The sequence below is a fragment of the Salvelinus namaycush genome, chromosome 3, assembly GCF_016432855.1.
Source record: "Salvelinus namaycush isolate Seneca chromosome 3, SaNama_1.0, whole genome shotgun sequence".
Lineage (NCBI taxonomy): Eukaryota > Metazoa > Chordata > Actinopteri > Salmoniformes > Salmonidae > Salvelinus > Salvelinus namaycush.
This window is the reverse complement of record NC_052309.1, coordinates 56,527,611-56,544,935: the sequence shown is the minus strand read 5'-3', so window position 1 is coordinate 56,544,935 and position 17,325 is coordinate 56,527,611. Positions and strand designations below refer to the sequence as shown.

General features: G+C 43.1%; 1 protein-coding gene across 2 annotated transcripts; it reads right to left on the bottom strand.

Annotated features, from left to right (window-relative positions):
- Nucleotides 1-4,593: 4,593 nt before the first annotated feature.
- spns1 (spinster homolog 1 (Drosophila)) lies at nucleotides 4,594-17,034 on the bottom strand. 2 transcript variants are annotated; one of them, XM_038979245.1, is made up of 12 exons: nucleotides 16,743-17,034; nucleotides 15,261-15,476; nucleotides 13,368-13,570; nucleotides 11,147-11,298; nucleotides 10,956-11,022; nucleotides 10,586-10,728; nucleotides 10,160-10,312; nucleotides 9,548-9,737; nucleotides 8,354-8,419; nucleotides 7,805-7,903; nucleotides 6,898-7,066; nucleotides 4,594-6,108 (listed from the first exon to the last, which is right to left on the bottom strand). In XM_038979245.1, the coding sequence occupies exons 2-12, from the start codon at nucleotides 15,469-15,471 to the stop codon at nucleotides 6,038-6,040; spliced, it is 1,524 nt and encodes a 507-aa protein (XP_038835173.1). In that variant the 5' UTR covers nucleotides 15,472-15,476; nucleotides 16,743-17,034; the 3' UTR covers nucleotides 4,594-6,037. The 2 variants fall into 2 exon arrangements, with proteins under 2 accessions (XP_038835173.1, XP_038835166.1); XM_038979238.1 differs by having other exon boundaries at nucleotides 15,261-15,479; nucleotides 16,743-17,033.
- Between the last annotated feature and the right edge of the window lie 291 nt (nucleotides 17,035-17,325).

Genomic DNA, 17,325 nt, shown 5'->3' with positions numbered 1-17,325 from the left:
AATAGCTGTGCAGTAACACTCCCCATCCAACATGATACAGCTTTAGAAGATCTGCAGAGACGAATGGGAGAAACTCCCAAAATACAGGTGTGCCAAGCTTGTAATGTCATACCCAAGAAGCCTCGAGGCTGTAATCGCTGCAAAAGGTGCTTCAACAAAGTACTGAGTAAAGGGTCTGAATACTTATTTAAATGCTTTGTCATTATGGGGTATTGTATATAGATTGATGAGGGAAAAAACTATTTAATCAATTTTAGAATAAGACTGAAAACCTAACAAAATGTGGAAAAAGTCAAGGGGTCTGAATACTTTCCGAAGGCACTGTATGAATGGTTTAATGTCCAAATATCTGAATGAATGTGAGTAGGTGCACATGTAGGCAGGTACAGTAGCCTAGCAGTTAGAGCATTGGGCCCGTAACCAAAAGGTTGCTGGTTCAAACACCCAAGGCAACAAGGTGAAAAATGTGTTGATGTGCCCTTGAGCAAGACACTTAACCCTGGCTCCATATGGCTGACCCTGTAAAACAATACATTTCACTGCACCTATTTGGTGTATGTGACAATAAAACACACACATTTTCACCTAAGGGGCAATGTGCCATTTTTCTAAACTTCTTCAGCAGTTACTGTACACACAAGTTTGAGGGGGATCAGTGTTATTGAACATGGTAGGGTATTTAACGTTCACATTACCATCTCTCGGACTCTCATAGCCGTCATTACTCTCTGCAAGAAAAAAAGCAAACTATTAAGAAGGAACTGAACTGTGACGTTATCGAGATAGTGGCGGAAGAAGGAGGAAAACAAGTGGAGAAAATAGACATTTGATGTAGAGGAAGAGCGAGACATCTCACCCTTTTCAGTCGGTGTGACAGAGTTCGGTCTCAGAGCGATCTGTGGTGAACTGTGGGATAGAAAGGCAGGTACATTTCACTTGACGGGTAATATGAGTCATTGTCTGTGTGTGTGTGTGTGTGTGTGTGTGTGTGTGTGTGTGTGTGTGTGTGTGTGTGTGTGTGTGTGTGTGTGTGTGTGTGTTTGTGTGTGTAGTAGCTCACATGGGTGAAAGAAGGCTGGAAGGGGGAGCACCCCAGCTTGTGGCAGCAGAGGGGTTGTCTGAGGACGAAGGTTCATCAACATCATCATCATCATCCATTTTTCTGAAGACGTTTCATGAAAAGATTTGGGTAGAACTTTAGTCATCACACACATACTCACATGGTGGGCGGGCCAAGCCAAATCCTGGGGTGCTGAGTGGGGAAGAAATAAGAGTGTTGGTAGATGTTTGTACATGCACGGATATCAATTGGAGATGTGTGCAAACATTCAGGCCCACTTCTGGTCATCCCGTCTGGTACACTTACACAGTGCACCGGACATATATTACAAGTGCCACACAAACTTTTGAATATTTGGTTTCATTTTTATTAAATAGGCACTGAATAGTTGTTTAATGAAAAAGTGCTTACTGCTGAGTGTAATCCTCACTGTAACGCTGCTGAATGGACGCTGCGGAGTAAGAAAATGATGTTCTGTAAAATGCGTTCTTTATTTCTAATTATTGACATTTAACCCTTATTTTACCAGTTAAGCTGACTGAGAACACTTTCATTTACAGCGACAACATTTACTACATAGAGCCCAATTTAATTCAATACAACTTTATTGATTCCCTCAAAAGGTACAGTAACGAAGCCTTGGTATTACTAGGCAGGTTGTGTCTTCTGCAGCTGAGACACAGGCCAGTCAACAGGATGAGTGACAGGATGACCGCTCCACTCAACAGCAACGCATACAGCTGCACAGACACCTCCATCACTGTCTGCAGGAATAACACAAGCATACAAACTCATCCAGTCAGATGACACTTTTGACACGACACTATTAAAGCATAATTATGCTGTCCTCTCTGACCCAGTTTAAGACTAGTCTTGGACTAAGAAGCAAGTTAAATGGAGATTCTCAATTTAAAGTGATTTTTTTTGTCCTAGACAAAATAATGGCCCCGAATGTTAAAACCTTTTTGAAAAATATCACCTCTGAATAGGAATGTGGTTGTCATTGTTAAATCATCATGTCATTTTCCTTCCTTGTGGTTTTTGATTCTCCATTTCACACATGCCTTTCTTGCTAACTATCACTATCAGCGGTTCAGTTCAGCTTCCTAATGCCAGGAAACGGATTTCCTGCATTTTAAAGTTAAAGAAAATTACCAGCACACTCTTAACACACTGTATGTGTAAATCACACACCTTTCTGTATGTCACATAATATCTACAGTACCGTGGCACATAAAACTCCATGCAAAACTGACACATAAAATAAGACTACCTCAAGGACATGACTACAATGACACTACGGTGTGGTACCATAGGGCTGGCATTTACTAATTTGCAGAACCTTGCTCCCTCCAAACCGTTTAATAGGTAGTGAGTTGAACTCAAAAGGGCCCATCATTGTGACAAATGGTGTCTATTTTGTGTCACGAGTGGTGACATTTCTGCCAAATTCAGACTGGTCTACATTTGGTAGAGAGAGAGAGGGGGGGGTGAGGGACGGCTGATCTGAAGGGCTAGCTTAGACCCAGTTAGGTGGTATAGTACAGAGCTGCTGAACCTGAGGGGTTCAGAAAACCTGGGCCCTGTGCAGGTGGCGATTACGTTGAAGAACATTCAGATTGTCAGAAAGTAATTTATATCTGTAACATTGTGAACATGTCTCCATTCTGAATTCATCATGGGTTAATCAACATTGCTGAGTACCAGGGATGGGGTCAATTCCAGTCAATTCTGGAAGTACACTGAAATGCTTTTCACTTGGGGAAAATTTGGAATTTGGTTTACTTTCTGAATTGAAATAGAACTGACCCCAACCCAGGTGAATAAATCAACAAGTTACTTCTTCACTTCTAGCTTATTCTCTACTAACCTAGAGGTTAAGAAACTAGGCATAAAGTAGGAGTCAATCAGTGGAGGGAGTTCTTACCAGCACGTGTTGTGTAGATTTCCAACAGAGCGTTAGGTCGTAGGTCGCTGATGATCTGCCAGGTGGTCAATGAGACTGGTTCTAAACCGGAGGTCGAGTTCCGGCCGAGTTGACCCCAATCCAATCCCCAGACCAGCTCAGTCGTCAGCTACACTGAGATGCGCCATTTTGGATGCATCTAATCTTCTGTCTGTTGCTCAAATCCCTATCCTACCACATGCAACTCTCCCTAGCTGTTCTTTTTGTTCACTCTTTTGAGTTTTCCCTCCCTTTCAGTTAACTGTAAGGAACCTTGACTATAGCAGCTTGACATTAGGTGCCTTCCTCGATGCACCCTTTGGTCTGTATGACCTGTTCAGTCGCCTCCTCCTTCCTTCCCTTCCTCCCTCACTCTTCTCATCAACTCTCCTACCCCACTGTCATCTCAGCCTCCCCCAAAGTGTCTTTTTTTCTATCATTCTCACAGTGTTGTTTCAGATCACCTCTCCCCACCACCGTACCTCTGATCTTATCGCCTCCTTCTCGCTACCTTGGAGAGACCTGAAAGGCACATTAAAATACAGGGACTGACAATGTTCAGTTCATGGTTCAAAAGATGGACCATCCTATAGATCCAAATCAAAATCCTACGCCGAGGTACCCCAAGTGTCTGTATTTGGACCAATGTTTATGCTGTAGAGGGAACCGTGAGAACAGCATAAGAAGTGGCCAACATTCAGACACTTGGCTATCATCTGGTCCATGCGAGTCAATAATCAGTTACCATCAACTAATAATTGAGCTGTCAGCAATAATGCTTTATTTTTTTGAATCAGGGATGTAGAATCTGAAAGTCAACTCAAATGTCAGTTAGATAAAGTGTACGACAGACATGGAATGGCAAATCATGACAGGTGCCTCCTATAGCGCTGTGTGTGTTCCCATCTTCATCAGTGTACTCATTATTATTCTCTCCAGACAATCATTTTAGGGGAAATGTTTCCACCACTATAGATGATCCTCTAGCAGACCGCCATCAGAAAAGCTGGTTGGCATGGCACCCACACATATAAAATGGCTGCCAGGTGCCTCTGTGGTAGCGTTTAGTGTTACCATCCTGGTTTAACTGCCAGAGCCTCTGAGAAGATGCTAGTTCACAGAAGAACACAAAATGTCAAACTGCTCTGGACACACACACAGTTTCGCAGCAGAGTAACGATTGAATAGTGTGAACGTTGCACAAGCGACTTGCTTTACCTCGCTCCCCCTCCCCCCAGGAAACCACACCAACGGAAGGAAGCCGTGAGCTCCTCTCTCACTCTCCATCAAAGAGAGAGACTGTGTAGACAACTGAAAAAACAAGGGTAGAGGAGGAATTCCTGAATAAGTGAGAGGGGCAGAGGAGAGGGAGGTCAGAGGAGACAAGAGAGGGAAAGGTGTAGAAAGGCTGAATGAGAGGTTACAGCTGCACTTGGTGTATTTGTGCAGCAGAGTATACAACCCCTCATTAAAGCGTGGCTATGGGCTTACAGGATCCAAGCTTCAAAGACACACATTTATCACCTCTGCAAAGCACTAATTGACATCTGCGCAGATACATAGAGAAATCATTCCAGGAGTCATCTCATCAACAGTCCATTCTCATCGTTTAATGTTTCAACGAAAGGTTACATCAAATGAAATTCAGGTTAAAAACTAGCAACTTTAACTAATTATTTTAAGGCTTCACTTTCCAAAATAACCCTTTTTTATTTTTATAACGTAACAATCGCCTTCATTAAAAAAGGGATATTCATTTTCCTCAGACAACTAAGAAATGTACTCTGTAATAGACCTGATTTGATCTCCTGGTCGTTGTGACATCAGTGCCTCTATATGAGGTCACAAAAACCCAAAGTACACCTGACCTCCAAGATCATTCCATAAAAACACCAGTAATTGCTAATAAAAATAAATAAAATAAAAAAAGGTCTTAAAAACCATAGATTACCTTCTGGAACATACATTTGTCCCTCCACCGCGTTCTAGGTCACTGAGGGACAAATCTAGTGTTATTATTATAATATACCAAATGGGTCTAAAAACAGAACAAGCATGATTAGGCTTAATCTGTTAAAAATGCAACATCCCACAACCGATCGGTGGGTTTGGAGTCCAATGCGGGTACCACTGGCCTGTGCCTGCCAACTCCCTTTTTTTCAGTCTGATACTGTATGTAGTAAGTAGTGTGTGGTTACACTGAACGGACAAGCATCATATTTACAGTCTTCGTTTGTTGACGGGAGGATGATAGCACTGGTTGGAATGGCTTTGAAATGGGCCGGCCGTAGTTATTCCGTGGCCAATCGGAGCGCTGTGTTTCAGACCCAAGCAATAAGCACAGCAGCAGTAGTAGGGATGTAGTGGTTACCACTCAATCAGAGCGCTGGGTGAAAAATATCCTGGCGGTTTTCCAGAGGTCTCTACCGTCGAGATATGGTCCCTGTGGAGTAACGGATGAGTGTCTGTCTAAGAGTGACACCCCTATCTGTGACCCTGTGACACATTGGCTTCAACAGGATATATAACGGGGGTGCACACATCAGAACGCAAAAAGGCTTTTCTGCTTCCTTCTTTCCCTCAGGTAAAGAAGTTGTTTCTCCTCTGAAGTTCCCTCTTTCTTCTATCCGGTCACCTCTTCCAGCCACAGAGGTTAACCTTCCACTGATGTGGCTCTTTGACTTCCTGTTTACTAGTCTGCATACATCTCTCATAAGTCACTATGTCTCATGTTGTCATGCCAACATGTGACGCCAATCAGAAGTGGAATATCTTGTTGTTGACTACAAAAACACCAGGAAATTATGAGCGGAAGGTTTGGCAGCTATGACTCTGCCATGTTCCTCAGCAGATAAAGGTATTAAAAACCATATCACATCAAATGTTAAAAATAATAAATAAAAGTCTCTGTATAGGGTATTGTCCAATCAAAGACCCTAGTCGTAAAAACACTGCTGCGCGAATGGTCACAAACAGGGACCAATCAGGGCACAGCATCTTCCACAGGAGCCTCCAACACCCCTTCTATCTCCTCAAATCAAAACACTGGACACTGGCACCCTCGTGGACCTGCCGCTCTTGGGTACAACAATTGGTTCATCATCTGTCAAGGAAAGAACATGCAGGACAGTACAATTAAAGCATTGTATATTAATTATCAAGATGAGCAGAATGTGCCCTGGCAGTTTCTTATAACTGTTGCTAGCCTCTCTCTGCTAACATCACATGTGGTCTGTAGACTCATCACGACCGGTCTCATCTGTGGTTGCTCTCAACTATTGTTAGTCTCTCAATGCTCACTCAGACATATCTGTAGTTAGCAGGAGCAACAGTGTTGGGCCAGCAGCATAGCACCCTGCATCCCACTGCAGGCTTGCCTCTGAAGCTAAGCGGGGTTAGCCCTGGTCAGCCCCGTAATGGGATACCAGATGCTGCTGGAAGTGGTGTTGGCGAGCCAGTAGGAGGCACACTTTCCTCTGGTCTAAAAAAATATAATGCCCCAGGGCACTGGTTGGGGACATTGCCCTGTGTAGGGTGCCGTCTGTCAGATGGGACATTAAATGGGTGTCCTGACTCCATGTGGTCAGTAAAGATCCCATGGTACTTACTGTAGGGTTGTAAACCCTGGTGTCCTGACTAAATTCCCAATCTGGACCTCATACCATCATGGCCACCAAATCATCCCCAGCTTTCAATTGGCTCATTCATCCCCTAGAACTATTCCCCAGGTCATTGCTGTAAATGGAAATGTCTTCTCAGTCAACTTACCTGGTAAAATAAGAGATTTTAGTTTTTTTGAAAGGCCCCTCATTGAATTTTACTACTTTGCATGCATTCATAGCTTCACCTGAGGCCCATGTGCGAAAACATAGCTTCACGTTTTGTCTCTCACCTGAGGGTGCGTAGTTTGTGGCATTTTGGCGGTCCTTCTCGATGAAGAGGGCGGTAGCCAGGAAGAAAGCCCCGCCCCCAACTGCCACAAAAGAGCAGGTGAGGAGGGAGAGCTGCAGGGAGCGGAACTGCCATAGGTACGAGTCAGTCTGCTTCAGAGAGTCTGACACCTGATGGATGGATGGATGGAGGGAGGGAGGGATATTACACAGTAAATGAGGACCGTACTCTGTTTCTTTAGACAAAGTGTGCGTGTATCAAATTTTTAGGTATGCGTGTGTGTATATATATATATATATATATATATATATATATATATATATATATATATATATATATATATATATATATATATATATATCTCCGTTCAAAAGTCTGGGGTCACTTAGAAATGTCCTTGTTTTTGTCCATTAAAATAACATCAAATTGATCAGAAATACAGTGGTAAAGTTGTAAATGACTATTGTAGCTGGAAACATCCGATTTTTTATGGAATATCTACATAGGCCCATTATCAGCAACCATCACTCCTGTGTTCCAATGGCACGTTGTGTTAGCTAATCCAAGTTTCATTTTAAAAAGGCTAATTGATCATTAGAAAACCCTTGTGCAATTATGTTAGCACAGCTGAAAACTGTTGTGCTCATTAAAGAAGCAATAAAACTGGCCTTCTTTAGACTAGTTGAGTATTTGGAGCGTCAGCATTTGTGGGTTCGATTACAGGCTCAAAATGGCCAGAAACAAAGAACTTTCTTCTGAAACTCGTCAGTCTATTCTTGTTCTGAGAAATGAAGGTTATTCAATGCGAGAAATTGACAAGAAACTGAACATCTGGTACAACGCTGTGTACTACTCCCCAAACTTTTGAACGGAGAGTGTGTGTGAGAGATAACAATCACGAGACATACCACGCCTATGAGATAAGGACTCCCAGCATCTCCAAGCAGGTGAGAGAGAACGATCTGGAAGGCCTCAGCCGTGGAGCGACGCGTGGGGACAACCACGTACTGAGAAAGATGGCGTGAGAGTGGGGGGATAGGTAGAGGGGAGGTAGAAGATAATTAGCAAACGTTTTTTCATTTCTTATCAAATCGGCACAATACAAAAGTAACCTTGAGGTTGGAAGGTCAAACATGTGCACTAAAGAGTTACATTACTTGAAAAGTGTTGAAAAATGCCACTATCTAAATTCTTCAACAGAAACCGATTCCATATTATCCTGCTAGTACACATTTTTGTTGTAGCCCCAGACAAGCACACCAGGTGAGTTTGTCTGGGGCTTCAACAAAAATGTGTACTGTTGGGGGTACTCGAGGACTGGAGTTGGGAAACACGGCTCTAGACAGATTACGCTAATTTGACTACAAACACCTGTATATGGACATTGATTGAATAGGGCACAACCACCTTGCGTTTTGATAGTGCGAGATAGGGGATTGTTATGCATCTGATCTCACCAGCAGGATGTCAGCTACGATGGCCCAGTTCATAGACAGGAAGGTCTCTCCCAGGAAGATAAACACCTGATCCCACAGAAAAACTGGTTAGACCACCATTACTATTACCATTCAATGGGGATACAACGCCAACAGAGAGGAAAGCGTGTGTGTGTGAGAAAGACAGAGGCTGTGTCCAAAATCTGTCTTACTAAAACTGCATACATTCTATTTACGTACTGTTCAGTAAAATCGTATGCCGACAGCAACACGTGCTCCCGAGTGGCGCTGTGGTCTGAGGCACTGCATCTCAGTGCTAGAGGCATCACTACAGACCCTGGTTCAACCCTGGGCTTTATCACAACCGGCCGTGATCGGGAGTCCCATAGCGCGGTGCACAATTGGCCCAGCGTCGTCCGGGTCAGGGGAGGGTTTGGCCGGGGTAGGCAGTCATTGTAAATAAGAATTTGTTCTTAAATGACTTGCCTAGTTAAATAAAGGTTCAATATAACAAAATTGGCTCAGCCATACTGAGAATGAGTCATCTAATGCGCAAATGCATTGATTACCGCCATTCGTTTATTTTGGCACTATATCTGAGTATCAGCTGTTGTCAAACACTAGCGATTCTCTCCCTCAATATTGTGTAGCAAATTCTACTCGATGAAAAGCCGAAATGAGTATAACACCCCTGACATTTAAACCAAACTAGATTTTATAAATTTCACGTACTATAAAGACATTCTATCTTAGCACATGGTCATTTCCAGGTAAAAGGACCAACGTGAAGTTCCTAGGAGCATATCAAAGTAGGTGTCAAAATGAAAGCTAATTGTCCGAGAAAGTAAAGCATGTATACTGAACAAAAATATAAACGCAACATGTAAAGTGCTGGTCCCATCTTTCATCAGCTGAAATAAAAGATCCCAGAAATGTTCCTGACGTACAAAAAGCTTATTTCTCTCAAATTTGGTGCACAAATTTGTTTACATAGCTGTTAATGAGCATTTCTCCTTTGCCAAGATAATCCATCCACCTGACTGGTGTGGCATATGAATAAGCTGAATAAACAGCATGTTCATTACACCTTGTACTGGGGATAATAAAAGGCAACTCAAATCTAAGTCTCAGTGGAATTGTCCATACCCAAAATGCCTACTATTTAGAACGCAAGTATTCGGACACAGCCACACAGAGAGATGGGTGTTGACTTACGTATGTGGCGATGGGGCTGGCCTGAGCAAAGACGATGGCGAGGTAGAGGAAGGGAGCTGAGAGGAGGAGTCCTAGAGCACACACCAGGGGGTCAGCCCTCGGTGTCCTCAACCTCAGTCTCCTACTGACCTCTGCACCACTGGCCACGCCCAGGATCCCCGACACAACTGTGATGATGCCAAAGTACAGGCTGGGAAGGGAGAGAGTGAGAGAAGGTTTATAACAATTCATTCCACAGGAGACATTTGTTTACCCTTGCTGACTCATCTGTGTGTTTTTTTTGATGTTTTGACAATTGACTATTTCCTGATAAACTTTTGCTTTAAAAGGAATCCAGTTTGATGTCTATTCTCTACTGCTGCGCTCTATTCACTGACTCCTACTGTCATCCCAAGCCGTTGCAGTTATCAGGAGTCGAGTGTAGTAGTGGCAACGATGTTGTGATGATTCAATCTTATCCTGTGATTACAGAGGAGTCTGATGATCCCTTAACATTCTGACTGATTATAAAGTGTCATTGTTCAGCGCCTAGTTCCTGTGTGTCACCTGTTGGATGTCGGTGTGTGTTTGTCTGTGTGTTTATGTGTTACCTATCAGATGTCTGTGTGTTACCTGTCGGAGGTGTCGCATGGCCCCTTAACGCAGGGGGGCCTCCCTTCGGTGAAGACAGCAGCTCTGAAAAGGAAGGCCGGTGCCCAGAGTGCCAAGGAGCCAGTCACAAAGGCCACTGCCGTGAAGCCAAACGTAGACAGCACAAAACTGGGGCTGCACACAGACACACACAAAGATATTGGGTTGATAACTATTCTATAGGACCAAAGATGCATTAGAATTGTGCAATGAATACAGAGCTATAGAGATATGGGTCAAAACATAGTGGACTATTATAGGGAACATGGGTGTCATTTCAGACTCAACTCCAGTCAAAAGTAGTGCACAATATAGAAAATAGGATGTGATATGATACTCAGCTCTGGTCAAAAGTAGTGCTCTACAGAGGGATATCATTTGACACTGGGCTTGTGATGGTGGACATACTTCCTGCAAAGAGCCTTCATGTCACCCAGCCAGCTGGTCCTTTGGAGAGTGTGCTCCGGTCGGGCCTCGATAGCACCCCTCTTTGGCTCTTTCACCACGAACAGCAGCAACACCACCGCTACCAGTCCTAATGCAGGAGTCACCTGGGGGGGGGGGGGGGGGGACAGTTTTAAATGGCATAATTGATCTATCTGACAGATATAACTAAAACATGGACACATTGAATTTAAGAGTCAGATGAAAGACCATGCTTTTGTGCATGTTTGTATTACAGTGTATTATTCCCTTTATGGTTGAGAGTGCATGTATTTCGAGTAACTTTTGTGTTGAGAAGTATAATATCCAACAACTCAGGGATTAGTTAACTCACCCGCAGGGCCCAATGCCAGTCCCCTGCCAAGTCATCAACCTTTGACCCCACGATGTAGCCCAGACCACTGAGGAAGGAAGGACAATGGAACAAACATTCACCACACATTTCGCTCCTCCTATCCCATAAGCCAAGACAGATAACAAAGATGGACACAGATGTATTCATTATTATTTTCTATGACCCCCCACCTGCCCACTGGAATGGCGAAATAGAAGACAGAGAGCATCTGCGTCCTCCTCTCCTTGATGTACAGGTCAGCGATGATGGTTGGGGCGATAGTGGAGTAACTGGCCTCCCCGACCCCCACCAGGCCACGCGTCAACAACAGGAGCCAGAAATACTGACAGGAGGAATGTGGGAGAGGAGGAAGAAGAGAGGGGAAGAGGGGAGGAGAGATGGGTGGAGAGGGGGAAGAAAAGAACATGCCTTCAGGTTAAGATTTAACTTTTATTTAAAATTAGGGGAGCTTATTGAGACCAGGGTCTCATTTTCAATAGTGCCCTGAGGACAACAAATTCAACACAAACATTCAAAACATTCAAAAAATGTAAATAAATGCAGGTACATTTTTCAACAACACATTTTTTTACCCCCTTTTTCTTGATATCCAATTGCGATCTTGTCTCATCGCTGCAACTCCCCAAAGGGCTCGGGAGAGGCGAAGGTCGAGTCATGCGTCCTCTGCATCATGACCCGCCAAACCACGCTTCTTAATACCCACCCGCTTTACCCGGAGGCCAGCAGTACCAATGTGTCGGAAGAAACACCATACAACTGACTACCGAGTCAGCCTGCGCCCGGCCCGCCACAAGGAATTGCTAGAGCGCGATGAGCAAAGTAAAGACCCCCAGGCCAAACTCTCCCCTAACCCAGACGACGCTGGGCCAATTGTGGGTGCCCTATGGGACTCACGGTCAAGGCCGGTTCTGACATAGCCTGGGATCGAACCCAGGTCTGTAGTGACGCCTTAAACACTGCGATGCAGTGCCTTAGACCACTGCGCCACTTTTTACATTTAAAAATGCCATTCTTATTTAACATATTCAACATTAAACTCAAACTGCCACCAGGTAATCAAGATGCAGGTTATTCAAAAAAATGGGCTGCTTTAAATCTGATGGCGAGTTTACCTAATTCGGTGGAGACGGGAGCTTTAAAATGTACTCAAGCTTTACTCTAGCTCACATCTCTTCACACACGGAGACAGACAGACAAGCAGGCAGACAGAGAGAGCTTAGGAGTTGCCACACACACACTTATAGTTTGATGTCAATTCATATACACTGTCTGAGAACCAGGGCTTGGAACTAGAGGTCTTCACATGTCCAAACAGTTGGATTCGTCCCGAAATGGATCCGTGGCTTTCCCACCCGACCCAATAAGCATCAATTTATTTTACAAAAACGGAGACCCCTTCCGAATGGACCAAAGGTCAGTCGGACCCATTCTGAAAAGTACTGAGGAAAACAGACCCATGCTGGTTCAGATCCAAGAGAAAGAGAGCAAGAGAAAGAAATCTCCAGCCTGCACCATCATATAAACAAGCAATATTGGCCAAACCATCCACAGTTACATGTCCTTAAACTGCCTATAACAAATTACAAACAAACAATTTGTTGTGTTTCGATGTGTAGCATATTCCAAACTTGATAGTCTATTATTTTTTACTTTCCTAAAACAATAGTTGTCTACCTCATGGGTCGGAGATTTGAGCAATAGATGCATCTGGCCATTGCATGCATATAGGCCTAGGTGTCCACAGTACTATATATTTTAAAAATATATTATTTGAAGGAGCCAAGCTTAGGCTTAGCCCTAGAGAGACAGGGAGAAAGAGAGAATTGCCGACCCCATGTTTCCGACATCGACTTCTTTATACTTGTCAATTGGCTACTACTGCTATACAGATATAGGCGTACAGAAGGAGGCTAATTCGTTCATTTTCGAGCCAAATCTATTCTATAGAAGTATTACATTTTCTGATTAAAGGAGTAACTCTGGTAAGCCTAAAACATTCTTCCTCATCTCAAGTTCAACTGTCAGTCAGTTGGAGTGTCTGTGTGCACTGCCTTCATATGCCTGCTGTAGCTATGCCTAATAATAGCCATACCACAGTGAAGAATTGAGTAACGTTAACATTTAATGCTAGTTAAGGATACTATAGGTCACGTTTCACATTGGATTTATTAACTACAAAAAGGTAAGATGTGTTTTTATTTCTAATTCCTTGTGCTGCTCTGCAATTTAAAAACAAAAAATCTACCGAAAGGAACGATATAAACCGTAACTTCTTTAGGGTTCAACACGGTTTTATTTTGCTAAATATTATGATTCTGTTCAGAACGAAACGATTGGGAAATAATTTGTTCCAACCCCTGCTGAAAATGATAGTTAGGGAGTGTCCCTCACTTCTTTGGGCGTGTAGGAGCTGGCGAGTGTCACGATGGACCAGAAGCCTATGCCCACACTCATGATTATCTTCCTGTTGTACCTGTCGCCCAGGTAACCAAAGACAGGAGCCAGGAACATGTAGCTGCAGATGAAGACTGTTTGGAGCAGCCCTGACTTCCCATCATTGATCCCAAAGTACTGCTCAATGTCAGGCAGAACACCTAAACAGGACAGAGACAGACCTGTGTTATACGGCATATGAGAAATGACTTATCCATAGCATTTCTTGTGGTTATGATAGTCTAATCCAACATGCTTTTTAGGAGTAGCATATGCTTCCGTAGCAAACAGATTCATGATTGTTCTTTGTGTGAAATTATCATAATATACACACTACCATTCTAAGTTTGTGGTCACTTAGAAATGTCCTTGTTTTTGAAAGAAAAGCAATTTTTTTGTCCATTAAAATAACATCAAATTGATCAGAAATACAGTGTAGACATTGTTAATGTTGTAAATGACTATTGTAGCTGGAAACGGCTGGTTTTTAATGGAATATCTACATAGGCGTACAGAGGCCCATTATCAGCAACCATCGCTCCTGTGTTCCAGTGGCACGTTGTGTTAGCTAATCCAAGTTTATCATTTTAAAAGGCTAATTGATGATTAGAAAACGCTTTTGCAATTATGTTAGCACAGCTGAAAATTGTTGTTCTGATTAAAGAAGCATAAAACTGGCCTTCTTTAGACTAGTTGAGTATCTGGAGCATCAGCATTTGTGGGTTCAATTACAGGCTCAAAATGGCTAGAAACAAAGAACTTTCTTCTGAAACTAGTCAGTCTATTCTTGTTCTGAGAAATGAAGGCTATTCCATACGCGGAATTGTCAAGAAACTGAAGATCTCGTACAACACTGTGTACTAGTCCCTTCATAGAACAGCGCAGACTGGCTCTAACCAGAATAGAAAGAGGAGTGGGAGGCCCCGGTGCAAAACCGAGCAAGAGGACAAGTATATTAGAGTGTCTAGTTTGAGAAACAGACGCCTCACAAGTCCTTTACTGTTAGCTTCATTAAATAGTACCCTTCAAAACACTAGTCTCAACGTCAACAGTGAAGAGGTGACTCTGGGATGCTGGCCTTCTAGGCAGAGTTCCTCTGTCCAGTGTCCCTCTGTCCAGTGTCTCTCTGTCCAGTGTCTCTCTGTCCAGTGTCTCTCTGTCCAGTGTCTCTCTGTCCAGTGTCTGTGTTCTTTTGCCCATCTTAATCTTTTATTTTTATTGGCCAGTCTGAGATATGTATTTTTCTTTGCAACTCTGCCTAGACCTCACCCTGTAAAGTTTCAACTGAAATTGTCCAAGATTAATTAGCTAGCTAGCTTTATAAACAGTGCTGACAATTCCCTTCGGGCTAGCTAGATGAATTATATAGCCAACAATTATATTGATGCTCTGTTACAATAACCAAAGTGAAACCATGATGTATGACTGGATTGGATGTTGTATGCAATTTCAATGTTGTTTGAGTTGCTTTGTGTTTCAGCAAATTTGTTTGAGATAATCTCACTGCAACACTGCTTGACATAGGTGTTTTCAAAGAACCACCAGTCAAGGTGAGCTCCCCGCCTACAGCCTACTAGCTCCCCGCCCTCTCAGTCTCTTCAGACTTCCTTGTAGTTTGACATGAGAGAAAAACTACTTTAAAAAAATGTATAATTGAATCTGTGAAAAAATATTATGACTGATGTTTAAGTCACACATAAAGCTATTTTACATGGGAATCAGAATGACTGTTTGGGGGATTTAAGGTGAGGATCAATTTCTAAACACTTATGATATGTAGCTCCCCTTTAAAGAAATGTTAGGTGAGCGTTGGGTTAGGTAAATGTTGGTGTAACGTTAGATTGTTAATACCAGCCACAGTGAACCTGTCCATGTAGTTGAGCAGGTTGATGAAACACAGGACAATAACAGTGAACACAGCTCTCATGCTGGACACTCCGCTGGCTGGCTCTTCCTCTTCCCGGCGCTGGCTAGGCCCTGCACCAGGCTCTTCTGAACCCTCTGCCTCGCTGTCATCAGAGAAGAAGGGCGTGGTGTCCGAGGTGGGGTCGGCTAGAGACATCACAGCTGCTGGAGAGAACAAGGAAGGAAACAGAATGACGAGGAGGTCATTTTGGGTCAACAAAGTAGGCACCTTGAGTTAAATTGAACTCACGTGCAAAGAGTTCTGGCAAAAACAAAGGAGAGGGAAAATATGAGGAAAAATACCTAAATGAATGGCAGACACACAAATTGCATTTCAAAAGCGTGTCATTGTAAAACCAAAGCTAATGTGAGTGGTTTGGTTGTGTTATTTAGCTAAAGGGAAAGTAATGTAATTTAGAGCCAGGGGAACAAGACAGTCAGAGATAATGTGGGAGAAGGGGGGAGTATAGAGATGTAGTCTTGTGATGTACGTTAACGAAACTAGCTTACTGTCATGTGAACATGGACAGCACGTGTCTGAATGTGTGTGTGCAGTGTTAAGACTTAGTGTGTATTAGTATCAGCATTTGTTTCAGCAAGAATGGACTCTTTTTAGAAAGAGTATATGAGGAAACCCAGGTAATGAAAGATACCATAGATAGAACCATGAGTTACGACTTAACTGGTTTCCCCATTTCCTCGTGTTTTTTAACGTCACACAAAGACGAACTCTAGCTGGTCAACAGACTGTCGGGTCAAGTTGTGCTGACAGGCAGGCTAATACACAAACATCCTCTTCAAAACAACAAGCTAAACTGTGCATAATTAACCACAAAACGATGTCTAGGGTAGAGGGTTAAAATGCATCGTCTGTTTACAGATGGCTAAATAAAATACTTAACGTTAGCATGTTAAACTAGATAATTTCAGACTGTTTACAAACACACACACAGTGATTGCAAGAAATCATGGATGTTCTTTCAACTATGGTTGACTATATTAATTTTATCTAGTTTGAGCAGGGTTCCATTGTCTTTGTAAGGTTGCAGAAGTATACATTATGTAGTTAAGTTAGCTGGCTGTCGTTACGTGATTGCTGGACAGCAAATTATGTAGTTAGTTAGCTATTCCGACCCTATAGTCATGGGACCTTGGTTGGTTATCTTGTTGCTTGCAACCAGTGGCACCGTAAACAATTACCAATCGCCTTGTTAGCTGGCTAGTTAGCTACAAAACTAAAGCTACCTAACATATTTGGTCATTCATCAATGTCAGTACTTTAGCTAGCTAGCTAATAATATGTAACAACTGTATTCCATAGCTAGCAGCCCAGTAGTGTAATCATACCGACTCTCATATACTTTGTAACAGATGACCATAATAGCTTTGTGGCTGTGTGAGTCAAAGCTACTGTTTGTCATTGTTTACCTGGTGAACGCAGTGATGAGTCGGGATTGATGCGTCTTCGCGAATTTATATCTGTCTCGGGTCCTGTGTTGATGTCAGATCTGCTCTTGGGACTTATGGCATTAGCTTAAACACACTAGCGTCAACATTTCTGAAAAACTGGTCGGACGAAGGTAAACCGCTGTTTTTGTGAGGCGCAACTAGGTACTCTTAATCATCGCGGCGCAGCCATGTTGAAATTGTATCCAACTTCCGCCCCTTACTCACATGACTTATTACAACACCACCTCCCTTGGAAATCGACCAACAATGAAACTGATACCAGAGACTGAACACTAAATAGATAGCTAAACCAAAATACCTTTAATTGGCAAATAGTAAATAGTTTAATAATACATCCACAAAGAAAGAACCAGTGGAGGCAGCAACAGGCAGGTAGAGGGGGGGCAGGGGAGATTGGGCCCAGGGTGTCATCAGTCACGGTCCAACGCTTCGATCACACCGACGGTCTCAGGGCCTCCGGAAAGGGAGAAAGAGAAAAGATGCGGGTTAGTGAGAGCATGGCTAAGACCATAGTACACCACATGCACTGGGGTTAGAGAAT

Bases quoted from the DNA above. Each gene is read 5' to 3' on its own strand.
- spns1 (XM_038979245.1), bottom strand. From the start codon at position 15,471: ATGTCTCTAGCCGACCCCACCTCGGACACCACGCCCTTCTTCTCTGAT. The intron at 10,729-10,955 runs GTGAGTTAACTA...CCCCCCCCCCAG, and splicing joins ACTGGCATTGGGCCCTGCGG to GTGACTCCTGCATTAGGACT. The intron at 10,313-10,585 runs GTATGTCCACCA...GTCTGTGTGCAG, and splicing joins ATGAAGGCTCTTTGCAGGAA to CCCCAGTTTTGTGCTGTCTA.